The sequence below is a fragment of the Laetiporus sulphureus genome (genome assembly GCF_001632365.1).
Source record: "Laetiporus sulphureus 93-53 unplaced genomic scaffold LAESUscaffold_9, whole genome shotgun sequence".
Taxonomy (NCBI): domain Eukaryota; kingdom Fungi; phylum Basidiomycota; class Agaricomycetes; order Polyporales; family Laetiporaceae; genus Laetiporus; species Laetiporus sulphureus.
The window spans coordinates 817,484-842,134 of NW_024468518.1; the positions used below are offsets into that span (position 1 = coordinate 817,484).

The 24,651-nt window shown below is 54.7% G+C and overlaps 9 protein-coding genes across 9 annotated transcripts in view; 6 read left to right on the top strand and 3 right to left on the bottom strand.

Moving 5' to 3' along the window:
• The first annotated feature begins 658 nt into the window (after positions 1 to 658).
• On the top strand, positions 659 to 3,836 carry LAESUDRAFT_723382 (uncharacterized protein). The gene is made up of 12 exons (XM_040908406.1): positions 659 to 864; positions 925 to 1,089; positions 1,138 to 1,527; positions 1,578 to 1,627; positions 1,682 to 1,751; positions 1,802 to 1,828; positions 1,885 to 2,013; positions 2,062 to 2,363; positions 2,413 to 2,467; positions 2,517 to 2,568; positions 2,627 to 3,259; positions 3,311 to 3,836. Exons 1-12 carry the CDS (start codon positions 721 to 723, stop codon positions 3,586 to 3,588), a joined length of 2,295 nt encoding a protein of 764 aa, XP_040766812.1. The 5' UTR covers positions 659 to 720; the 3' UTR covers positions 3,589 to 3,836.
• A 40-nt stretch (positions 3,837 to 3,876) lies between these two features.
• LAESUDRAFT_811135 (uncharacterized protein) lies at positions 3,877 to 5,304 on the top strand. Its single transcript, XM_040914288.1, has 5 exons — positions 3,877 to 4,093; positions 4,145 to 4,223; positions 4,279 to 4,367; positions 4,421 to 4,623; positions 4,679 to 5,304. The coding sequence occupies exons 1-5, from the start codon at positions 3,935 to 3,937 to the stop codon at positions 5,067 to 5,069; spliced, it is 921 nt and encodes a 306-aa protein (XP_040766813.1). The 5' UTR covers positions 3,877 to 3,934; the 3' UTR covers positions 5,070 to 5,304.
• A 140-nt stretch (positions 5,305 to 5,444) lies between these two features.
• LAESUDRAFT_696530 (uncharacterized protein) lies at positions 5,445 to 6,721 on the top strand. Its single transcript, XM_040906273.1, has 6 exons — positions 5,445 to 5,612; positions 5,671 to 5,791; positions 5,847 to 5,981; positions 6,044 to 6,164; positions 6,217 to 6,345; positions 6,403 to 6,721. Exons 1-6 carry the CDS (start codon positions 5,507 to 5,509, stop codon positions 6,508 to 6,510), a joined length of 720 nt encoding a protein of 239 aa, XP_040766814.1. The 5' UTR covers positions 5,445 to 5,506; the 3' UTR covers positions 6,511 to 6,721.
• Positions 6,722 to 6,881: 160 nt separating this feature from the next.
• LAESUDRAFT_811136 (uncharacterized protein) lies at positions 6,882 to 8,999 on the top strand. Its single transcript, XM_040914289.1, has 4 exons — positions 6,882 to 6,983; positions 7,048 to 7,147; positions 7,202 to 7,211; positions 7,272 to 8,999. Exons 2-4 carry the CDS (start codon positions 7,050 to 7,052, stop codon positions 8,886 to 8,888), a joined length of 1,725 nt encoding a protein of 574 aa, XP_040766815.1. The 5' UTR covers positions 6,882 to 6,983; positions 7,048 to 7,049; the 3' UTR covers positions 8,889 to 8,999.
• Positions 9,000 to 9,381: 382 nt separating this feature from the next.
• On the top strand, positions 9,382 to 12,567 carry LAESUDRAFT_757240 (Rgp1-domain-containing protein; the record flags this gene model as incomplete). The annotated part of the gene is made up of 7 exons (XM_040912279.1): positions 9,382 to 9,889; positions 9,943 to 10,905; positions 10,970 to 11,167; positions 11,230 to 11,370; positions 11,429 to 11,653; positions 11,709 to 11,842; positions 11,911 to 12,567. The coding sequence occupies 7 exons, from the start codon at positions 9,382 to 9,384 to the stop codon at positions 12,565 to 12,567; spliced, it is 2,826 nt and encodes a 941-aa protein (XP_040766816.1).
• Positions 12,568 to 13,382: 815 nt separating this feature from the next.
• On the top strand, positions 13,383 to 16,338 carry LAESUDRAFT_572629 (PSP1-domain-containing protein). Its single transcript, XM_040903002.1, has 5 exons — positions 13,383 to 13,402; positions 13,459 to 15,458; positions 15,517 to 15,624; positions 15,681 to 15,758; positions 15,815 to 16,338. Exons 2-5 carry the CDS (start codon positions 13,612 to 13,614, stop codon positions 15,873 to 15,875), a joined length of 2,094 nt encoding a protein of 697 aa, XP_040766817.1. The 5' UTR covers positions 13,383 to 13,402; positions 13,459 to 13,611; the 3' UTR covers positions 15,876 to 16,338.
• A 1,558-nt stretch (positions 16,339 to 17,896) lies between these two features.
• On the bottom strand, positions 17,897 to 18,326 carry LAESUDRAFT_572850 (uncharacterized protein). Its single transcript, XM_040903003.1, has one exon. It carries the CDS (start codon positions 18,217 to 18,219, stop codon positions 17,944 to 17,946), a length of 276 nt encoding a protein of 91 aa, XP_040766818.1. The 5' UTR covers positions 18,220 to 18,326; the 3' UTR covers positions 17,897 to 17,943.
• Positions 17,954 to 20,376, bottom strand: LAESUDRAFT_811139 (uncharacterized protein). The gene is made up of 3 exons (XM_040914290.1): positions 20,129 to 20,376; positions 20,044 to 20,053; positions 17,954 to 19,993 (listed from the first exon to the last, which is right to left on the bottom strand). Exons 1-3 carry the CDS (start codon positions 20,215 to 20,217, stop codon positions 18,434 to 18,436), a joined length of 1,659 nt encoding a protein of 552 aa, XP_040766819.1. The 5' UTR covers positions 20,218 to 20,376; the 3' UTR covers positions 17,954 to 18,433.
• A 1,433-nt stretch (positions 20,377 to 21,809) lies between these two features.
• Positions 21,810 to 24,651, bottom strand: part of LAESUDRAFT_748651 (uncharacterized protein) — a gene marked incomplete at its 3' end in the record, with an annotated part of 4,934 nt that continues 2,092 nt past the window's right edge. Inside the window, exons 6-9 of the mRNA XM_040911527.1 lie at positions 23,905 to 24,574; positions 22,237 to 23,340; positions 22,102 to 22,172; positions 21,810 to 22,065 (exon numbers count right to left, since the gene is read on the bottom strand). Coding sequence (XP_040766820.1) covers positions 21,810 to 22,065; positions 22,102 to 22,172; positions 22,237 to 23,340; positions 23,905 to 24,574 — 2,101 coding nt within the window. The remainder of the gene's footprint in view (positions 22,066 to 22,101; positions 22,173 to 22,236; positions 23,341 to 23,904; positions 24,575 to 24,651) is intronic.

Here is a 24,651-nt window from a genome sequence, read left to right on the forward strand (position 1 = left end):
ACCAGGCGTCATCCATCTCGTCCATGCGTTTCCTCCGCTGGCAGGGACCGGCTTTCATGCGCTGTGGTGGAAGGAGGTTTGACAACTGAGGATATAACACCAAAACAAGTATTCCATCACAAAATAGCTTTCGGAGCAAGCGCAGTGGTGACCGTGAAGGATGAGGAGAAAGACGATTGAATTGTGCGGTAACAACTCACCTGCCATTTGTGGCCTTGTAACGTGACACGCAGCGACTCGATCAACTCCGCGACAAATACGGCCACGGGCTCACCATCGTACGCGTTTCTGGAGACGCCTCGTAAATGAGCTTTGTGATTACTCTTAACTGCTTCAGGCCTGAAGTGCTAAGGCCTTAGCCTACCTTGAGGACAATACACGTGCCTTGAACGGAATTACTCGCACTATAATGCCCACCGGCAGTACCCGAAATCTCTCGACAGATGAAATGCTCAGACATGTTGTCCGGGCCTTTTTCCTTTTCATAGCACCTTCAGGACTTTATGTGCGCCCCTCTGCATTTCGCAATGGGTGAACTAAGACAGACATCCGATGCATGAGGGACGAGCGCTCAACATCACGTATTTTACACCCATATTAAGTCATGAGAGTCGGGATTTATTTACCTTAACTGTAGTCTTTCTTCTCACGCTTCCACTAAAGCCGGTACATCCACTGCTTGTCTAGTCTCCTTGCAGTTTACCCGTGCACAGCGGCAGTATGCCAGTAACGGCTTCGCAGAAGAGTGAAATCGAGAATGTCATACAGGCACTGCTCAACACGACCAGCTCGCGCAAGAAAAGACGGCTCGCCGACATGTTCTCGGAGCTGCCGGATAGAGATTCCTGGCCAGAGTACTATGAGGTTGCCACAGCGTTTGTACCGCGTTGTACGAAGTTATTGATTCTGAAACGTCGGCTTCAGGTTATTCCCGAGCCTCGCTGCATCTCCGGAGTGGCAGCAGACCTGGAGAAGGACAAGTACAAAGATCCGTTGGACGTCTACAACCACTTGAGCCTCGTGTTCTACAACGCGCTCTATTACAACGAGGAGTCGTCTCAAATTGCTAAAGATGCGGCGATGCTCAAGGTGGGCCTCTACTCAGTTTAGCATCGCAAACCACCTCATCGATAGTAGAGCGTCCTAGACAATGAGTGGAAGCAACGTTCCGTCTTGCCGATCCCACGCACATCACCACCGCCTTCCTCTGCCCAGAAAGTCTATGCGAATGGTCCCACAGCTGGGCCACAGCCAGCTCAGGCTAGTACAGTCCAGACCACGCTGAAGACCGAGCCAGCACCAGCCATGTCGTCGCCCACATCTGCCGTTCCTCCCTCCGAAAAGTCACCCGAGCGACAACCGTCGCCGGACATGGACGTTGATGTTGGCGGGACACCTGAGCCGGAGGGCCCGCCCACCGGCACGCCGAGGGACGGAGCGAGTGACGAGATTGTGAGGCAGCTCGAGAAGGGGTTGCCGAGATGGGAGGGCTTTGCTGATGTCGGGTGGATGGAGGAAGTAAACCCTGTGAGTTCACGAGAGATTGGCGTTTTGGCTTTTCGTTAACCTCTCGTCAGGATCGCCATATAGAGATCATCACGGGCATCCGAGAGTATGAAGACGCAACGTGAGTGTTGCCTTTTCGTGTACTGTGAGTAGTCATCAACATTGCGACTACCAGCGGGTTTCGCCTCGCGGCGAGCCTCGAGGCAATGCCTGAGGATGTCGCCATTGCAGAATTGCCTATAAACGTCAGTGTACTGTGACTACATTTAAGCATTTTGTCTCACGCGCCTTGCAGCGGCCGCTCTCCTTGTCCTTGATTGAGGCGCGTTGTTTGCTTCTCTCGGTCGCTTTACAGATCCGCTGAATGTAGCATCGCAGAGCAGAGTAAATTCCAAGCATTACCCTTCCTCAAAGGCATTTGACCGAGAGGTGTCCGAGCTCTTCCTCAAGGCGCGCAGGTGGTATGAGCCTGGAAGCGACGCATATGGGCATTTGCTCACTCTTCAGGTAAGTGTGAAGACATGTTGTGCCTCGGCCGTGGTTTACATCCAGTAGAGGCTCTACCATGCCCTCACGTCTCTGAATCCGCCGCCAGGCCCGCCCTACACCTCCACCACGTACTTTGCGTCACTGCGTGCAGGACCGGGCACCGCGAAGCCCCTGCACACGACCGACACGGAAGGCGTCCCGGGCGTCACTACCTTCAGGGTCTCGACGAAGGACAGGACGTTCGTCGACGAGGTCCAGTTCAAAGGATGGAGTATACGCCTGGCAGATTGGTTGCACTTGAGCAATCCGGACGATCCTAGCAAGCCGATCATTGGACAGGTCTTCAAGTGTTACATTTCTGACGAGCCGTGCGTAAGGCTGAGCATCTCAACCTATGCATAAATAACGTCCTTTCAGTGCGAGGAAGGGCCAACCTGGTCTAACTGTGTGCTGGTACTTTAGGCCTGAGCAAGTGAGTTTTCGTCAACCTTGCACATACAGCGGCTTCTGATGTCCGTCAGACATTCCACCCTGCTCACCGTCAATTCTGGGAGAACGAGGTGTTCAAGACCAGTGCGGTCACCTATCTCTCTCAATGAGATCCTATAACTAATCGACGACTTGCAATCAGGTCATTTTGCAGATCACCCGCTAGAGGATGTCATTGAGAAGATTGCCTGCCAGTTCACCGCACGACATATCCGTGGTCGACCGAGACCGCCCTTCTGGTACCCCGGGTGGCCGCTATACGTGTGTGACTCTCGGTACAACGATCGCGAGCGGATCTTCGTCAAGATTAAGAACTGGAACTCGTGCGTGCCCGAAGAGGTGCGGAAGAGCACTGAGTTCATGCCCATCTACCCGTTCGAAGACACCGTGTTCCCGCGACGCTTCGCGAGCCCGTTTCTTTCGGGCAAGAACGCCAGAGGACCGGGCGGGATCGGCGACGTCGTCGAGAAGGCGGAGGGCGAGCGGGTCGAAGGTGGCGGGACGGGGAGGAAGCGGCCCAAACGCAACGCTACCGGGAATAATACGATGACACTCAGTAAGTCGGAGCTTACAGATCGCTCCGGGCCGAGCAAGGGCCTTTATGTGGGCGTACCTGCAACGCAGACGACGCCCGCGGCCACCGTAGCGCAGACAGCCCAGCCGCAATACTCCCAGCCGGAGTTGGCGCAGCCGCGTAGCGGACCAGATACCTCGATACTTAATGCTGCTGGGGGTGCGAACAACGTCCTGTTGGAGAAGCTTCCGCCTGAGACTGGTGGGCCAATTCACTATTTGTCCTTATCGTATCGATGCTGATTTGCTTCAGCGAGACACTTCGATCGAGATCCTGTCACGAATGAGGTGCTGTGGTTCGCTGCACCGCCAATGGACCTTGCGCGCACCCCGACGCCTCGCCATAGCTTGGCGTACCTACATTTCCTAGCGAGCAAGAGGAAGAAGGCGCAGCAGGCGGGCGATGCGATGGAGGTTGACGCGGAGGAGCCAGTATCGAAACGTCACAAGGCGCAACCAACTATGACTGAGACCGTCGACAGGATAATGGCACAGTTCAATGCTGACATGAACGATGCCACAGGTCGATAGCGTTGATGTGAAATGTATGCATATGATACTCTAACTGACGTATTTGTCATGTACATAGTTAAAGATGTCGCCTTACCGTGCGAACTATCTACAGTATTCCTGCTTCATGGAACGTCTTCCCCCCCGATTCTCAGCATACGAGTGTTACTCATAGCATCGTGGTCTCCTGCATTGCGGCTGTGGCGTAGCACGAGATACGGGAGTATGTTTGCGCTTGTATGTCATCGCCTTCGGAATCTAACAAAGCCAAACATCCGCATTCATTCGTGAGCATGTCCTCGTATCGTCCTCGTGCAGCCCATCCGCCTCATCGCAGCACGACCGCGACCACGAGAATACATTCATCATGGAGCTCGGGACCAATCTGACAGCTAAGCTGGAGCCGTTCTTGCTGATGTCTAAATCGGCGAAGGGTGCTGCAGCAGCTAAGCTCATTCAAGACGCCACTTCCGCGCCGGGAGTGTATGTGTTCGCTGAGTTGCTTGAGATGCCTAACATCCAAGAGGTATGGATAAACGGACGGATATACACTACCGAGACTTGACACTCGATCCAGCTTGCAACCAGTGAACAGCACTCGCAGCATCACTCGCTCCTTCAGTTGTTTGCCTACAAGACATACCAGGACTACCTTCGTTGAGTTCGTCTTTCGCAGATCATGTCGTGTCTAGCCTAATTAGCAGCATGCAGAATACAAGGATTCATTGCCTGCACTGAATGTTGCTCAGATCACGAAACTCAAGCACTTGACCCTTGTCTCTTGTGCCATGGACTCTCGCGTACGATCGCCCAACTTCCGCGGATATAGCCAGTCGCTGACGCCATTCCGTAGATCCTTCCATATTCGCAGCTACTGGAGACGCTGCATATGCCTAACATACGCGAACTGGAAGACCTCATCATTGATGCGATCTACCTTGACATCATCCGCGGGAAGTTGGATCAGAAGGAGCAGCAGTTTGACGTCGAGTATACTGTGGGAAGGGATGTTGAACCTGGAAAAATTGAGAAGCTGCTCGCGTCGCTGCAAAGCTGGTGCGTGTGCTGCCTGTTGGAGTGTGACGCGATTGTCCTCAACGTCTACCCTCAGGGCATCAACGACATCCGACGTGCTGGCTGCCTTGGACAAGAAGCTGAACGAGTTGGCTTCTGATGCGGTCACGGCCAAGACAAAGAAGGAAGCATACGACCAGGTGTACGAGACGACCTTGAAGGCGGTGTTGGAGAAACAAAAGGAGATCAAGGCTAGCATCCGGGCTGCTGCCTACCCGGGACGCACTGGCCTGACTGCAGCTGGAATTGCGGAGAGGGACAGGGAGAGGGAGCGCGATCGACAACGGGAATTGGAGAAGCAGAAAGAGCAGGAGAGGGCAAAGGCTCAAGCCGAGGGCAAGGAGCCGGGCGGCAGTCAGGACAAGGACAAGGACAGCATGGATGTCGATGAGCCCGCAGAGAATTCCAAGGGCAAGAATAAGAAGTGATTGCTGAATATCGTCGCTGTCGCACGCATATACTCACAATGTTGTATCCCCTTAGAGCGCCGCAGCAAGAAGCAGCGCAACAACAGCATCATAGAAAGCGTAATCGACCTTGAGCATGTTCTGTCCGTGCGTTTCTGCAGACCATGTAGTTGCTACGTCGACCCTGTATAGCGCCATTCCTGTCTTCCACATCTCAATCTGTAGGATTGTCACCCATTGTATATCTCACAGCGACGCACACTTTCCGTGCACTCAGATGTACATGCCACTTGGTCGCCGAGTGCTTGGTCGATCTCGCTTGATCTGAGATCCTCCTCGATCGCGTTGACTAGTCTCGACCCGGAAGAAACACGCGTTCTTTCGTGCGAACAATCACCACGACATGATAGTGCTGTGGCGACGGGCACTTCAGAGGTTGATGTGAACGGGACAGTGCCATGGCGCAGCAAACACAATCACCAAAGTCGTCGTTAGTTGGACAAAGCATATGCACATCATATAGTCAAGATCAGTCCCAATCCTTGTACTACTCTCAGGACAAATGTGCAAGGAGTGGTAGCTCGTGCCGAGTGCGCAATACTCACGAAATCTTTTTTGGCAGCCCAATCTGTAAAGCATCTTTTAGAATGCCTACCGCTATCACAGGAAAGCGAAAGGCCCCTTCTAGCAACCCTGGCTGATATAGCTGATGCTCTCGCTATTGACGATTTGTCGTTTTCGCAGTGAGTGTCCAAAAACTCTGTCTGATATTGCGCTGGATATATTCTCCTTTCTCAGTTTCGCAACTGCGATCTCCGAGCTGTCCTCACAAGAAGTCTCTACCAGGCGTTCATCTCTGCACATGCGGCATGCACGGGATGAGCTTTCTATGCACCTAGCAATAGCTCAGCATGAGGAGATGCTCATCAAACGGTAGGTAGATTAAGGCCGCACTTTCATGATGAGTCAGGATGAGGCGGTTGTCCCTTGCATAGATGGTTGGAAGTCTTGCAGGCGGAACCCAACGCACAAGATGGCACGTCCGCGTTGGAAAAGCGGAAGCAGGCGCTGCATGCAAAGGCAATGGAATACAAGCGCGAGACAGACTCTTTGAAGGCAATAAATTTATTTGACCCTACCTTGTCAGCTGCTTACATTGAGAGTATAGCAACAACTGCCACAGGACCCGCCTTGTACGATCTCAGAACTCTCTGCATTCCAGAAACAATTGAAAGACAAAGAGAACACGCTCGCAGAAAAACGTAGGAAAGTGGAAGCATTCCAGGGTCTTCCCGCGGTGAGCTGTACCCGTCGAACATCTTGTCCGTGCGCTCAACGTGATGGGTCTTCGAAGAACATTGAGCTTGCGCGTCATGAGCTACGCATTGCTAGAGACGAGCAAATGAAACTCATCCAGTTGAGGGAGAGACTATTGGACCGCATGGCAGTTGGAATGTCTTGATGGCCTCGCGTCTCCCGTTAATCCACCGCATCTTGTCATCAGGGGGTCCCGCTGCATGACATCACAAGGCCTGAGTTTACCTTACTCTGAAGACGAGTTTTGTGACAATGGCGGATGTTTTCACCATGGATATCTATATCAGGATTCGGGACTCGCTGTTTTGACACGTCAATGCTAGCTAGGACCAAAGGCCTCTGAAGAATAATTCTCGGACTCATAGCCTCAAATTGCACGAATGCATCCGAGTCAAACCAGACCGAGATGCATTCAATAGGGTTTGGCAAGTAATATTGCTCCAAGAGTTTGTAACGTCCACGTGCTGCGAAAGACACCCGACCTGAATTTGATCGCGTTGCAAACGCTGATTTTGACCTTTGTCTGCGACTCGGGACTTCAGCAAACTTCATCGACTCCTCACTTCACACTTGATAGCTGTTCTCGGGTACTAAGAACACAGTAAATCAGTGGAACCGGTAAGTCATGCGTGGTCCAAGGAAGCATGGTATCACTAAGGTCGTCTGCTCTGCTCATTGGAAGCAATGGATGCGTTACCTTCGTCAATGTTGAACGCAATGACGGCGACACAGCTCGCGAAGGAGACACTTGCTAAAGTAAAGACAGAACATCTACTTTCTAGGTGTGTTCTGCTTCTATCGACACGCACAATTTAGCTGATACCGTTACTTCGAAGCAACGAAAAGGTTGGTTGCCAAATACTCCTTTTCTCAAGCAGACCCAATCGTTGACCGAAACATATGAAGCTGCAAGACTTGAGTGAAGTCCTGATGCGCTCTATGTCAATCGTGCGAAGCACGTTGAACTCTCGAGTACCGATAAATCGTTTACCTCCGGAGGTCCTTGGGATGATTTTCGAATTTGTCCCTGAGTTCCCTTCTGACGAAAGTTTGGAGACCCTCGTCCATCGCATCTGGGGCCCATCTTCGCGCAATCCTGAGGATTCCCTCATTCTCTCTCATGTGTGCCGTCATTGGCGCGCAGTCGCCACGGGATTACCCACTCTCTGGACGAGTATTGATGGAACTCTCGCCTTCCCTCCATCAACGATTCTAAAGCGAGCTGGTTCGCTTCCGCGCAACATCTTCTTACTCAACGAAATTTCCAACTTCGTGGATTATTCGTTCTTTGATGGTCCGAATTTCCGGGAGCTTCTTTGGGACTCGGTAGATATCGAGGAGATGACTGAATGTCTCCAGAGCCCAGCCCCAATGCTAGAAAACCTCGCTTTGAAGGCGGACATTCCCATACATAGCGCGAACCATGTACACAGAAAGTCATTTTCGCTCTTCATGAATGAAACCCCACGCTTGCGACGGCTAGCCCTGGAATGCTTCCCTGTCCTGCCGACTAATCGCTTCACCGGTCTAACACACCTTCATCTCGCCAGTTGCGTAGGTGCCCAGATCTTGTCTGGCATTCTATCCATGCTCGCGGGAACCCCTGGACTGTTGGAGTTAACGCTATACGGCATCGTTGTACCTTTCGGGTCGCCACAGTCCAATCTTCCCACAGCCGAGCTGAAGCATCTACGCCGGTTCTTCTATTTCGAAATGGCGCCTGCGGTCACTTCTCTACTTCTCTCCCATATCAGCTTGGCACCTGAAACGGCGGTATTCATCACCTATGCTCGTCACGAGTCCCGTATCCTCGTCCCACAAGTGCAAGACTTCCCATCCATGCAGGACGTGACGAAGCTTTTTGTAAGGGTTGCACGCTCCGGCATCGTGGTCGCTGCCGTCAGCTCGACATCAGGAGTCATGCAAGAGCTACGACCCATCTGCCTGCATTACAATTCAATAGCCGCTCTCGAGACACTTGCAACTTCCATACCCATGGCCCAGATCCGCGAAATGTGGATCTTGGACGATAGCCACGAATTCGAAGACCTCCTGATGTATGAATGGCTTGGAACAGCGGACAGCATCGAGACATTGGTGATGTTCGACCACAGCGTCTCGTCCATCATCCAGTCTGTCGCATGGGCTCGAGACAGGCAGAGCATCGCCAAAAATAGCCTGCCGACCTTGCGGGTGCTCTTGCGCGATCCGCTTGCAGCGTCGATAGCTATGGCCGAAATAGTCGAGCACCATGAGGAGCATGGGTTCACTCATCTATGCCTGGAGTATCTGCCGAAGTTCAGAGGGGAGAGTGTAGACCACATGATTCCGCGTGGTCTATTCCAGTCTGTTGAGATCGAACATCTCACTGCAAAACCCGAGATGGCGATGCCGGAAATCTGTAGGACGACAGCGCATGACTGCTGGCCTCCGTGGGATGATGTACTGCTGCTGCCGTCGTCTATGAACCTTTTTCCGACTATGGCGCATCCGATGCAATATGTTGGTACAGGGCCGTTCTAGAATTGATGCATGATGATATGGTGGCGTTGAGATTAATTCTCTACTTGTATCAAATAACTATGCCCCTCTTGCTTGATGCATGTTGTATGCGATATGTGACCGTCGTCTCGGAATAACAGCGGTAAATGCGCGTGGCGACGTGTCTCGGTCACGTGTGACAATGCAATATCCGTGCTCGTGGCCCTTGCCCTCGAGAGGGAACAGAACACTCGCCCAAGATTCACCGGCACCAACCGTCCAGCTTTCAGCTCTGCGGCTTCGCTTCTGACATTTTGATCAGCACGTTGTTTGTCTGCCCTACGCACCGCGCGAGCCATGTCTCTTGCAAGCGTCTGATCCTAGAAGATCTGTCGCATAGCGGGCCGTGCTGCAATCAAAATCCCAGCGTGCCTTGTACATTTATTTCCCGTGAGTGTGGGATCTGCATTCGTTCCTTAGCCCATTTCCTTCTACTGCTCTGAAGTGTGTAGCACTCGCCCTTTGTACTGTCATTATGTTGGAAGGAACGAGCGTCGACGATGCCATCCGGGTCGTCGCCGCACCCTCTCAAGCCTCCTACTTCGCCGGCGAGCCGTTCACTGTCACTATCACATTCACCAACACTCGCAGCCCCGATGCTCTCCACCCACGGTCCGCCTCTCATTCTGTCTCACACGCGCACAAACGCAGCGCGCATTCTATCAGTTCTGTGCCTCTTGCTCGTCCTCCGACGTCTCCTGGGATGACGCGTTCTGCTCTGTCGACAATGCCGACCAGCCTTCCTCCGCGTCACTCCGGACCGAACAGAGTGCCTACTAGAAAGGGCCTCATTGGAAGGAATCGCTCAGCGAATGGAGTCAACGGGACAGATGGTCCGCCTACTGAACCTGCCGTCAGGAAGCCGATGTCCAAGTCTTTGTCCATCTCCGTCACGTCTTACGATCTTGATCCCAAGCCGCAAGAACCTGCGAAGGGCAAATCCCCGCTAAGCCAGGTGCGAAACGGCGAGTCTCTGTATCCTAGTGAGTCCCACATGTCCTCTGCGCATCAATTACTACAGCTTGCGCCGAATCAGCGCCAACGTCTCCCCATATATCGTCTCCTCTCACTCGCTCTGTATCCTTTCCCGTATCGCCCGATCACCCACACGCACGGAAGCAGTCAATATCAGTCGGGCAGGCTCAGATCCAAGACGTCCGTTCTCCTTACCCTCCGACGCCCAGCGCATCGACATCCAATCATTCTCTTACACTCGATACTATCTCTGAGAGTTCTTTGTCTCTCGTCATGCCGCCTCTCACACCGGCGATTCCCTCACCTATTCCAGAGACCGCGCCTTCTAATATCCGGACGCAAATGCCCTCAATACCGACTGGTATAAACGGTAAAACAAACGGTACAGTGGGTCCTCGAGCACCAGCTCGCCGACCCCCACAGCTCGGCCACGGGCCACCTCCAATACCTGGCGGGTCTCAGCAACCGCGCAGCGCACTCTCAGCATCCTTTCCAGTCCCAAATACTGAACTGATCCTCTATTCGTACGCTCAGCTTGTTGGAACACTTTCGCTTGTACCCCCTCCTGGGACAGTTGGCACCCCGGAGCAAACGCGCATGCTGAACCACGTCAGGTCGAGTCTTCTCAAACGCCAAGTGATGGGCGGCGGTAGCATGGACATCACGCCGTCGCTGAACTCACAGCCATTCTCTCAGTCGTCCTCCGCCCACCTCGGCCGGCACTCGCGCTCACGAAGCGTGTCTGTCACCTCCTCACTCTTCTCCATGCTCTCCCCATCGGCCGCCTCGGCCACCCAGTCTTTTGCGCCATCGCACCGTGCCCGTGCGCCTTCCGTGTTCTCGCTCTTCTCGACCCAGACGAGCACGGTCGCGACGAGCGGAGTCGGGCTGGGCTTTACAGGCAGCGAGGGCGGTGGCGAGGACGAGGACGAGGTAGACCCGGAGACACCGCTGCCGACGTTCGAAGTGCAGCCGGCCATGCTCGCCGTCGACCTCAGCCTCGCGCCGGGCGAGTCGCGTAGCTGTGCGTGAGTTTTCCATTCTCTGTGTGCGCGCGGCAGCTCATCCTCACGCGTTCGCTGCGGCAGATACGTACACGCTGGTATTACCGGAGAACCTGCCCCCGACATATAAGGGACGCGCGCTGCGGTTCTCGTACCAGTTCATACTGGGCGTGTGTCGGGCGTCGAGTTCTGGAGGGCGGCGCCCATCTGCGGGAGGCCTGGGGGCGAACAGCAGCAGTAGAGTGATGAAGGTACCCATACGGGTGTATAATCATGTTACTGGTGAGTCAACTAATTGACTCTGAGAACCTACTGATATGGACTACATGTAATGATTTCTGCAGTGGGACGCCCGCCATGTCCCTACGATCTCCTGTGGCCCGTGTCATTCTGGAAGATGCGTGGAATGCAGTGCTCGCCAAAGGTGATAGAAGAGCTGAAGCATCCAGCCAAAAAGCAGCGGCAGGCACCGGCGATCTCTCCAGGTGCGCGCCTGCCTAACTCGAACTCCAGTTGTCCTCGCTCAATCCATTTGTAACCCAGAGGGGAAGGTTAATCCCGAGTCGTTCGAGGATTTACAGAGCTACGCGAAAAATCTGCTTGCATCGATCAAGGATGGCGGCGGACGGCCACACTGGAACGGGAAGTTGCCAATGCCAATACCGATCGAGACAGTCGACCTCGAGCAGGATAGGGACCGCGAAGAGGCCGGTGGGCTGTCGGGTTGTCGGCAAGCGGTAGATTTGCTCACGCGGAATCCGCGGAAAGGTAAGTGTTGCTAGAATCGCGATGTGAGCAGTCTTGCTGACGGGCGCGACGATAGCGTCGTATGACGTGAACAAGGATGGTGTGAAGGTTGCTGTGCTTACCTTCACTAAGTCTGCATATCGACTTGGGGAGACGGTGCTTGGTGTCGTAGAGCTGAATGAACGGGCGAGCCGGGCAAAGGTACTCAAGGTGCGTCGTGCCGTGCACATAATCATGTTATTCTCTTGCCAAACTACAAAGCACTAACCGTATGCTAGCTCTCTGCGATGCTCGAGGCACATGAGTCGCTCCCTAGCGCGCTCTCCTCGCTGTCGCCGGCAGCAGCCCGACAGTTACGGCGTGTACATGCGGAACACCACAATTCTTTCATGCCAGCGACGCTACGCACGACGTTTGCACTGGACATTCCACCAGACGCGACACCCGCGTTCCAGGTGGACGTCAGCGCTGGACCTGATCACCGCCCTGGAGGACTGGAATGGAAGGTCCGGCTGTGCCTGCTCGTCGCAGTGGCGCAGCCGACATCAAAGGAGGGCCCCGGTGGGCTGCGGCTGCGACACCTGGTAAGGGACGGTCCAGGTGGCGAGTGGGGTTCGTCGTGGAAGGCAGCGTGGACGATTGCGCCGATGGAGAGACCGGACTTGCACGCAGAGGCTGAGGCAGCGAACGCGCCGGGACAGATGCCGAGCGCATCGGGGTCATGGTTATCGTACTTCACGGCACCGCTGCTGGGCCCTGCGACGGGGTATCATGACGGGGACGAGGTGGATGAGGAGAAGGAGGGAGACGATACGGTGGGCGAAGAGGGTGAGTGGCGAGAGGTAAGGACAGAGGTGGTCGAATGCGAGGTGCCGATACGGGTATGGCCGGGGAACACGGCGTTCAAGGCGACCGAGGTGATCTTTGACGTTTAGCAGCTAGGATAGTCAGCTCGAGTGAGTGCAAAGACCGTGCGACGGTATCTTGGAACGTGGGCCGCAGTGCGCGAGTATCAACGCACGGTTATTCATTTCATTCGCGCTCGGTGTCTTGCATGGTTGAGTGCCGGCGGTGGGGAACGCTTTGGGAAGATCGTCAGGACCCAGGCGGGCGGAGACTTTGGTGGGATGATATTCTGTGGTGCGGGGAGGAGATAACTCGGCGCTCTATATATTATATATTGTTTTTGTCCCCGGCATCAGCCTAGCATGCACACGATGCTGTCAGCGGTCCTGGGCGTGGGTATCGCTCTCCGTACTAGTCCATACCGCCAGACAATTATGCGCTGATGCCCAAGCGGCGGCGACGAGTGCGCCCGGGCTGCAGGGGGTCGGATCATTGTGAGAGTTGTGGCGAGTGTGCATGAGTGTCTGTCAGCTGGGAGCGTCGAGGATGGAGGTTGTTCTGGGCGGGGTCGAGCTAGCCGGAGAGAGCAATTGAGTCGAGCGTGCAGGAGGGGCGGGGCAGTGCGCGTGTCCGTCTTGTGACCGCGGCCTGGGGCACAGGGGCGCCTGTCCCCCGCTCTCCTGACTCGCCCGGGCGACTGGCCATGCTCGACGTCGCCCTCTCTTGATCATCCACTATATCCTCGTCCTCGTCGCCTCTGTAGACCCCACTGTAGCCATCGCCAACGCACGCATCGCCCGCACCTGTACAACGCACTTACGTAGACCTTCGAGACCGAGATCCCGTCTAGACTGGGCCGCTTAGACTTTCGTCTCCCGCGTTAGACTCAACGACTCACGACCCGCTTCTGACCGCATCTATAATGTACGTCGTCGGTTTGGCTCGCATTTTTCCTCGTTCTGCTCACTTTCATTCCCTAGACTGACGACTGTAGAGGCCCGTGTCTTGCCAGCGGCGAGAGGAGCACGGTAATAAACTAGATCCATCCACCGTCCCCGACAGCATCAGCAGCCGTGGCGTCCGCACAGACTCTCGCTCAACTCCGCTCTCTCGGCCTTCCATCAGCCGCTACCATGCAGCAGTACATTTCCGACGATGCTGATCGCCAGAATCGGTTCCTGTCCGACCATGGCACAGAAACGCCCAACAGCCTCCGTGAACGCGCCGCGAGCCAGCCCCCGAGGACATCCAGCCATGCGTTCTTCTCTTCTCCAATGCAGCCTACGAGAAACCCTTCTGGCGGCGTCTGGCCTCGTCTCTCAGGCTTGAACCCTAACAATATCAATGGTGCTCTTCCTCAAAGCGTTCCCACGCGCCACGCTTCCTTCTCTTCCTCTCCTCCTGCCAACTCGCTCACCTCTGTCATGCGCGAGTCTCGCTTTGCGTCCACGTTTGAGGATGACGAGTCCGAGGCGCTTTCCGACATTCAAGACGCATACAGCGCGGATCCGTACGATCCTTACGACGACAGGTTCAACCGCCCTTCCTACCAGAGCTCGCGCGGCCGCACGTATGCAATCGACCTCACACGCAGCAGGTCGCAGTCCCTCGCTACCTCTCGGCCGGGCGCCATAGGCAGCGGTCTCCCTCACGGTTCTTCCAGCCTATGGAATGACTCCGTTCTTTCTAACGCGAAGAACATCCCAACCTCTCGGTACAACGGCGAACTCAAACCACCTGGAAGTAGCCGATACGGTTCCCTCGGTGCAATTGCCAGGTCATCTTCCACTGGATACGGGTCGATCACGGATCCCTCGAATATGAGCCCCTTCGTTCGAGATGTGGGCCAGATCCTTCTCGATGATGGATCCGCCTTCCGCGAGCTCTGGGCAGGGATGAATCCCCCGCGAGATGAAAACGGCGGCGGCGGTAGTGGAACTACCAGCCGGCGTCATAGCGTAAGCGTGGTGCAGTCGCGAAGGCCGACTATAGTTGGATTCAATGCCCCAGCTGCGAATGGGGGCGATGGTCCGGAGGAGATGAATCGCCCTGGGCCCTTCCACTCTGCTACCTTCGCCGGCGGAGGGGGACTCATGATCTCTGACGACGAGCTCGCAAGCGACCTTAACATGCTCAGCTTCCGAGACGACGCTTCACGCGATACCACCAACGCCCGCTCGCCGCCATCTACCCTATCGATGCAACCCCCAAGCCAGCCGTCTTCGCTCCCGATCTACGCACCTCTCTCGCGCAGTCCGCCCTCAGCGCGGGAGCGCCTTTCGCCGTACCAGCCGCTGCACCTCAACATACCCAGTGGCTCCTTTGCATCTCGCCAGCCGACCGGCTCGCCAAGCGACAGCGGACTCTCAGGCGGGAGTCCTTCGCGTGGTGGGCACGTTGACAGTTATGTGCAGGAGGGCATCGCGTTCGGCGGTGCGCGCCAGGCGCGGTTCGTCCCGGGCCAGGGCATACAGCACATTCCCGAGCAATCCGTGCTACCGTCACCGCTTTCCCCCGTAGGCGTGCGCTCGAACGGACACTACGGGCAAGGCCCCACTCACGCACTCGGTCACCCGCACTCGCCGCAGATGCAGCGGCGTCCTTCGGATGCGAACAAGACGTTGAATGACCTGGGCAAGGGCGTGCCGCTGCACTCGGTGCCGACGTCGTGGCCATTGTTCATCGTCGAGTTCAAGGCAGGGCGGACAGACTTGTTTTACTCCACCGACCTCACGCAGGATCACATCCGTGTGGGCGACCTCGTCATCGTGGAGGCGGACCGTGGAAAGGACTTGGGCACGGTCATCAACGACACCATAACGCTCGCAGAGGTAGAGGCGTTCCAAAAACAGCAGAAGCTGATGAATATTGGGTATGCGGACGCGCATGGCGTGCCGACGAGCCCGAGTGGAAGTGGCCCGAGCGGGAAGGAGATCAACCCGAAGGTCATTTTCGGAAAGGCGACAGCGGCGGATATCCAGTGAGTTGGGCTTTTAGTGCAGTCTTACGTGCGATATTGACTGATTGATGCGTGGAAGGACGCTCGCCATCAAGTCACAGGATGAAAACAAGGCACTGGAGCTGTGCCGTAGCAAAGTGCGACAACGTAAGCTTCCGATGGAGGTTGTCGACGCAGAATACCAATGGTGCGGCTCTCAATGTCTGTTGTTATGGCGCATATATTGACTCATTTTTCTCGTAGGGACCGTCGGAAGCTCACATTCTACTTTGTCGCTGAGAAACGGATCGATTTCCGCGAACTCGTGCGGGAACTGTTCCGGTGAGTGCACAGATGCCCTCTCACATCGTTTGCGCAGAGCTGATGCTGCGTCGTAGTCTGTACAAGACTCGAATTTGGATGGCCTCTCTCGGCGGCGCCGGAGGCTATGAGCAATGATTCTCTTGTATGTCAACGTCATGACCCGCCCGCTCTCGCGGCGATGACCGACTGATCACCCTACTCACGTTCCTCAAGACAATTGACCTGTTCAATTCAAGCGCATTTAGATATGCATATATCGTAGTTGGGTTATACCTCTTCTCGCTCTCCGTCTCTTTGTTCCATTACCACGTCTAGTGCTACTGTTTGCTGTCGTGTTGTACGCTACCGAGTCGAAAGCCCAAGCCCCAAGAGGACCTCTGTGATTTGTTTTCCAGATACAGCCCATCTTCACCCGTATTCCCCTCTACACATCCAATGCTATACTGTACATTAGTTTCCCCGCCGTATCTGCGTGTCTCTCTGCTCGATATACATCTTACCCCATTCCTATACGGGCCATGGCGCCGGTAGAGTGGGAGCGACGGACATTGCAGCAGTGCGTGCGTTCGTGCGGACCTGTCCAGTAGTGCGGAGTCTCATCTGACTGTCGATGCTCTTCTCCCGCGAATCAATGTATTACTACTGTATATCAATGCACTTTGCAGGTGACCCTTTCGTAGACCGCATGACTCGCCCCATGATGTACGATTCGCGCTGTCTTCCACGATGGGGAAGGTGACGGGGTTCTCTGATGGTGTGTGTACGCCGCCAGGGACGCGGCGTTCGTTACTTCGAAGGTACCCTTGGTATCGCCTTTCGCCGGAGAGAAGGTAGAATGGCCGTGCACCGTTTTGGAGAGCGCGTTGTACTCGGAGCCTTCTTGGGCTTCCTATCGTCGCGGACTCGCCTGGAAGCTGACTAGAAGCTCTCGTGTAAGTCTCCTTTGTGAATCGGTGTCGCTTTTTGATCATCTCAACCGATGCATCTTTTGGCAGCTCCGCCGATCCAGCTACCTGCGTATACGCGCATGCAGCATTAAGCATCTTCAGTGGTCTGTTGCTAATTTGATTTTCGCACGTCGACTATGCGTTGGCTCCGGCGAGGTTGACCGTAAAAGTGAGTGCATGACCTACTCAGCGGTGCATTGCACGGAAGCTTGTGAGCACGTTCAAGTTTGTGAGCGTAGGAGAAGTTCTGCTACCACCAATGTTCGATCAGGGACATCCTACAGAATTCTCAACACGGACTTGGTCCAGCCACGAAGTCAGGATTCCTCCCCCCTCGTGATCATATGTTGCATCGCGCAAGCGATATCACTGGTCATTCAGGGCATCAGGTCCCTGATCCCGGAGACCATAGAGCTTGCTTTCGATTACGAGCTTTTTAAGCTCGTGAAAACGAAGTCCGTCAGCGAGTTGACGGAGACGCGCTGGGCAGAGTGTCGGTCGATGGCCAGACGAATTGTTCTGGTTTCTGTATTACGACTGAAAAGAACAAACAGGCCTCGCCAGTGCCACATGACGGGTACCGGCATATGTCCGCATTCAATGAGTCGCAGCTGCCATTGTACACGAACACAGTCGGTTTATCTCATACAGCAGAGTCCGGCAGAGTGGGAGTGGCGACCCACAGCGTATGCGCATTTACTAAGTGAACTGGTTCCTCTGATTGTTGTGATCCCATTGTGCAAGTCAATGCACTAATATTGTAGGTCCAAGTCAATAGGCTTCTTACGTTTGCGAAGCTTCTCAAGGTTAGTTTATTCAAGCTTCAAGCTATACAGTATTAAATTAAACACTCATTTTTGGGCTCTTATTCTGCATTGTAAATCAGGAGTCCCTTCAATCGGCGAAGTATAGAGTATCGCGAGGCAAACGGGCACTGGTGCGCAGTTCCCTGGACAGTCATTACACTCTGTCACGCCTATGTGGTCGAGGCGAATACCATCCCTCTCAATTCACTTTCTATGCTGTTCTCTTTGTCGTCAACATGCACTACATCAGGGAGGCTCTCTCAAGTTGACTTGCAGTTCCCCTTGATTGCTGATGTGACAACATGTGTTAGCTTATGACTTTGTGATCACCGCCTCTCCGGGCCTTCTGGGACGCCATTCTCTCATCGCTGTCCTCTTTTGATAGGAATCTCAGGTGTGCGAGATTTGTTTGAACTATTCCACGGATTTTGAAGTGTCAGTTAAAACCACTCAGTGAATGGGACACAACAACCATTTTTCAAACAATAAACCATGTACACGAAGATGGATCACAAGGCCAACAGCCGTCCATCTATGTTGGCCCATGCTCAGATACCTATGTGAAGTTTCATCACATACTGTGTCCAAAGGAAGCAAAACGGTTATGATCTGCGCGAGAGATAGGCTGGTTTCAAAGAGCGGTCCTAAGGGGCCGGCTGCATGCTGTAGTAACAAATAATGCGATAGAAGAAGAAGTATCTGCAAGCCGAATGAAATCCGGAACATGTTTGATTTGTGGAATATCCGCCAATGGGAACCTGTTCAGGTAGTTGAGCGAACGATCTTATTTCTGCACTCCACAAAGTTGACATAGCTCAAGCTATGCCGTACAGGAACGGTCTTTTGATGAAAGTCGTGCGCCATCAACATAGACCGTTCGGCGAGTGAATGCTTCGCGAAACAAAATTCCTACCAGGGCCAGTATATCTTCCCTCTCGCGTTACTCGCGATCCCATGGCGGCCAATATCCGGACACTTCTTCTAAGCAGGTCGAGGGCAGGTGCATCATTGGAACAGGCGGTTCAATGCATTCAAAGGTGAACGTCTCAAACCCTCTAGCGGCGACAGCGCGAGTGTTGTCATCAATCGATGAAAGCATCATGCACTTGATTCGCAGATGTTTGATGCCAAGTTGGATACGGGTCCCATGGACCAAGTGGACTGTCCACGCCATGTCGTCTTTCTTGTCTAGGAAGATATGCATTGTCGACAGCTCCGGACAAATGGGCGGTTCACTCGGGTCTCGAAATAAGGAGAGTACATCCACGACTGTCTGCAAGCTCTTCTTATGCACGTAGAGCGTCTCCAACGACTTCATGCTTCCGAAGAGTTCGCGCAAGTATAATAAGTCGCGTCCATCCGGATGAGGCGTGTCAATGGAATTCACCATCCAAAACTCGCGGATATGGGGCATTGAAGGGAATTGAGCCCAGACACAAGTCCAAGGGGTAAGACGGTCGTAATGGATATGGCCCATCCGTATAGCAGATGAGCTGTTTCCTATAATTGCGAAGTGCGCGGACAAGTAGAATCTATCGTAGACCGCCGCAGGCTCCGCTCTTCGCTCCGAGAGATAATCTAATGTCCACGAATCTGAAGCCCTCTGATCTCCTCTGCAGATGAACGAGATGGCTACGTCGGGATTCAGGCGTGCATCGAGAATTGCGACCGTGATGGAGTCCGTGTCAACGTCGTGCAAAACAAGACGACGCAGATATGGCAGCTGAATCTCAGAGCGTCCAAGCTGGGATTGCTTTCGAGGAAATATGTCCTTTGAACGGACGGAGCGCAGTATGAGGTCGACCAGACTAGGAGTACCGGATAGCAAAAGAGACAACCGGAATGCATCAACATCACAGTCCTCGATGTGAAGGTGTGTCAGGCTTGGGAAGCTGTTGACCGGCGCCCAGCCCAGGCCGAAGAGTGTTAAATGGGTGAGCGATGGCGTATGGTTCTCGAACAAAACAATATTCGGATAGCCGTGGTACTTGTAGAAAGGCCCTGAAATTGCAAGGTATTTCAATGTCGGCGCTTTACAAAAGAACAATGTCTCGTCTAAGCTGGTTCCTATATCGGCTTGACACCAGCAGAGCTGCAGCATGCGATGAGCATACGACTTCAACGAACTGACTCCGTAAGTCCATGGGCTGCCGCTGAGCCAAAATCGTAATGGGACTGATTGAGACCTGACCAACTGGGCGTCTCGCAGCAGAAGGTATTCATTGCGGATGCTGCTCCATAGTTCTTGTGTGGCTAAAACCACGCCACGCCAGTCGCGGCAAACTTGTGCTATATGAAGTAAACCCTCCATATCCACGAACGGAGGATTCCATGCATTGCAGGATATAGGTATCGAGTTGACGCTCGTCAGGACGCATTCAAGGAAAATCTGAACCAGCACTTCTGGGGACAGACGGTTGACTGCCCTTACGGAATTCCGAATGTTATCCACGGCTTTCACGATCGCCCGACAGCGTTCATCGATACCTCGAAGCAGGTCCTGAGTCTCCTACTCAGAAAATGCGTATTTATAGGAGTATTTCCACCCACATTTCCCAGACTTCATGGAAAGATCAAAGTTATTTAGTTGCCCAATCCCCGATACAAATAGCTGGAGGAAGCTCGTGATGCTCACCTCAGGCGTGTTTCTTTGGACTGCAACTTTGTTAAGGCAAGCTGCAGTAATTGTTCGACCTGGAGATCCTCTATTACGTTCGACTGCATGGTTGGAAGGAAAATTGTGCGCGATCGCCAACGATCAGAGGGCCCCCTTGGCGGCCTACGTTTCCCACGATGGCACAAAGGGAAAATGTAACGGTTCGGGATATGGAACGTGCCGGAGTTGCACACACACCCCCAGGCTCCTCCCCATCCGCCAACGGCAATTTAAGGGGGGCTCGTGTGAGAGGAGGCCACGTTGCGTTTCTTACTATCGGCCTCAATTCAGCCACAATTCAGCCGACCTGATTTGTAATGTAATGACGTTTTCACCTCGGTCATATTCATTGCGTGGACCTACTACGCCGGTCGTAAACGCTCGGGGCAAACAGTACCTATAAAGTATATGATGCACCCACAAGGCATATCTCAAGCTCCTCCTACATAGACGCGGACGCAAGCCAGTCCACATTGGCAGCCGTTGCGCTCTCACTGGCATATATCAGCGCGAGCCCCGAGAGCTCGAAGCGATCTGCCCAGTCCCAGTCAACCAAGGAAACAACACCGGCTACCGACGTCATTCCAGACGTCCGACGCGCTCATCAATACAATATTGGAGCTTTTTTTCCTACGAGAGATTGAAAGCCAAAGGGAGCAACATCACTGTTATCATGGACCACTCTTTCTCGATGTACAGCGACTCTACTGACAGACTACCGTTCGTCGAAACCGAGAATCGTTCTGTGGCACCACTACTTGTACGCTCAGAGGCACTTTTGAACCGTCAACTGACCTGCCGCCCGGCATAGACTGCAATGGACGCCCCTGTCGACGGACGTCCTTGCCCGCCACGCTACTGACCGACCAAGTACGGTCGTGGATCCTGACACATTTTCGCACCGGCGATCTTTGAGCATTGATATTGAACTTCAATGCGTGAATCTGTATGTATGCGCTCACGTATTTTATTGTATGAGCGTGTCGGCAATGTCAAGTAGTACCTGCTGATGCACTCGACGAAATCTCTCTCTGCAGCGAGCAAAAATCGACCCACAAGGACGCTCCAAAGCACATCTTATGTACACCATACTTACATCTACTGTTAACATAGAGTACGCTACGCTAGGATATAACACAACACAAGGGAATATACGACATAACAGCCAACAGTCTCTAAAAACACAGCGGGCGCAGGCGCGCGGTAACGAGCGTACGTACATACAACAAATAGCAACACGACAAGAACTGTCAGTGCATCGACCGGACGGCTGGGTGGTGGGGCTACAGCGGAATAAGAATATAAAAGAAACCTTAAACGAATGACGCGGAACAGTCCCAGAATCCACAAGCGCGAAAGCTATGGGATACAAGGTCACAAACAACAGGACCATTTGCAGGTCGAAAGGGCGGATAAACGATGGACGGACAGCGACTGGAGGCATTGCGAGTCTGCTGCAGACGAGGGAAAAAGAGAGACGATTTAATCTTGCTATTGCTGACCTTTCAGACTTCGATTTGCTGCACTAGAGACCAAGGAGAGACAAATGAGAGGTAGGCGCGAGCTGGGAGACTGCCGATGTTTGTTGAACAGAGAAGCCGGGGGAGAGAACGGAAAGGATGACCACGACAGGACGAGCGGACTCAACAGCGAGCCCATTTTACGCATTGTCTTTCAAGGGCACCTCCCTCACTGAGCCCACGCTCGACCGCGCACTGTAAAACGTGCTTGACCGCGATCGCCCCGTCGCACTCGACGCTACCGTGCGTCTGTCCCACTCGGCGTCCGCATCAGCGGGTTCGATCTTGGGAGTGAAGGTGGACGCTGATTGTGGTCGAGGGTGAGGATCAGTGGACGAGCAGACAGAGTCGCGCAGCCGCGACGGCGTGACTGTCGCGTTCGAGTCCATCGACGGCCTGGGGGTTCGCGGGTGCGTAGGGATGGGGACGCACAGGTGGATACACGAGCTCGCCGAAGGCGGGCGCGGCGTCAACCTTTCTTCTGCTGCGTCTGGCGAGACACTCTGCATAACATTACGGTGTCAGTCTCCAATGCAACGTTGCACCATCAGACAAAATGGTGCGTACCTCCCGGACAGACATATCCCCACTCTTCACACACTCCGTCCTTGTCATCGGCACCGCCTGGGCAACAGGGAGGACAAACGGATCGTTTAATCCCTTCTCCTGCTCCCTCGCCTCTCTCTCCACATTGACACTGACACTCATCCCCAAATCCACCCCAGAGTCATCTGCGAGCCCAAACACTTTCCCTCCAGCCTTTCTCATACTCCTGCACGACCCGTCGCTCAGGTCACGCATCAGCGGGAACGGCGACCCGGGGCGTTGTACGCGCGCAGGCTCCGATGCGACGGTCCTCACCGAGGCCTTCCTCTTCCCCTCGTAGCGGAACGGGCTCGGGCTCGGGAGCGACTTGCGGGCGGGATTCGGGAGCCTAGTCTGCGATGGCGCAGACGCTTCGACCACGACCGTGTCCTCCACGACCGCCTCAACCTCAATCTGGCCAGCTTCTTCTCCGTCCTCCGCGGAGCTCGACGGTGTCGAGAACCTTGACACGAGCCTCCTGTCCCGCTCTGCCATCATCGACATCAGCGTCGGCGTCGGCGCCTGTCTCCGGTCTTCCTCCTCATCTTCCTCCTCATTCGCAGCCACCGTCCTCGCAGGCACGATGTCGCATGACGACGGGAACGTCCACGCGACCGACACCTCGTCCGGCCCATCCTCCGCCATCATCTCGTATGCCTTCGCGGCCGAACCGCCATCCACAGCAGGCATCTTCTTCGGCACGATCTTATACTGCCTCTCGTTGTCCCTCCGCATCATTGGCGTTGGCGTCGGCGTCATCCCCTCCCTGCTGTCTTCATTCCTACCCTCAATCGCAATGTCCGCCTTCGCAAAGGGATCCTCCTCAGGCGTCAACACCCGCCCTACGCGCCTCGCGTCCTCCTCTTCATAGCCATATCCACACTCGCTTTTGACCTGCCCGGGGAAGCCAAATGCAAAACCCGGAGGAGTCACGGGCGACCACGCCCCCGTCGACGACTCGGGGCTCGAGTCCGTCGTCATTGCGAGGCTGAGTTTCGAGCGAGCGCGCTTCGCCTTCGTAGGCAGCGGCAGCGGGAGCATCGCCGCAAGCCGCTCTGTGAGGCTCGACCCGGATTTGGTGGAGGCCTGTGAGTGCGAGACCGCACGCCGGCGCATGCGCGGGGAAGGAGGAAGGGGAAGAGGGAAGGAACGAGAGTCAGCAAGCGTGTTCGATACCACGATGCGGGGCAAATTTAGAGATGACATAAAGGCAGTGAAGATGGGAAGGGGTGGGATGGGAAAAATAGATAGTCGGCGCATATATGCATGCACCCGGTCATCAGCTTCCTCTCGTGAGCTACCCTTCGGAGACAGCGCAACCGACCCGCTGCCAGACCGGAAGCGAACACAGGCAAAATGCACGATCTCGGTCCAGTCGCAAAACTCAGCGAGGACCCAGAGAAAATCAAAAACGCCCATTCGCTCCATCAAATGGCCGAACAAGCTCTCCGCAGCCGTTGGCGCCCGTCCAAAGATCAACACGCGCACCATCCCGAGCAGTCAGGATCACCTTACATCGCACAAGGCCAATGTATAGAATAAAAATAAGATACACCATAAACGAATACGAAGAAGAAAACGGACAGTGGTTGAGAAGAAGAATATGGCTGACAAAATATGTAAAGCGAGTGGAAAAGAACCAGTACTCACCACTGTGCTGTTAGTAGATGTACTCGCTTCGCTGCCTCTTCTCTCAAATACATACGCAGGCACTTCGAGCGGCTCATCCTCGTCGCCGAGCGCCCACTGTGGCATCTTTTGGCTCGTCGGACTCGGCGGGACGGGTGGCGGGTTTCTCGGGCACATGAATGCATCTCCCTCGCTCCAGTCCATCGCCACCCTCGATTGGCTCTTCTCCACCATCAACGCCGCCGCACAGCTCACCTTTCTCTCGCGCCGTCCGAGGCCCACGCGGAACAAGCTCGTCGAAGCGCTTTTTGCCTTACGTAGTGGTGGGAGGCGCGTGTGGATCTTCGCGGGCTGCTGCGCGGCGGGCTCCGGCGCAGTTGCGTAGAACGCAAAGAGCGATGGCGACGGGGTCGCAGGGCGGGTGTATGATGGCGCGCGCGGGCGTCGCTCTGCGTAGCCGGTGTCTTCGAAAAATGAGGGAAGCCGCGCGAGCGAAGCGACGTCAGTGTCCGAGTCCGGGGAGATGTTCTGATCGGCGGGCGTCTTATAGGATGTGCTGTTGGTGGTGCAAGTCGCCTGTGAGGCGGCGGAGGCGATGGTGGAGATGGTGTCGCGCTTGGAGGGGGAGAAGCTGAGGAAGGAGATGGGATTGGTCTTGGTGCGATTCAAGGGGGGGTGTTTCTCCGTCTGCCTACCGGCCCAGCGGAAGGGCGTAGACGGGCGTGTACGAATGCTGGCGGTGGCGGAAGGTGTCTCGGGGCGAAAGAG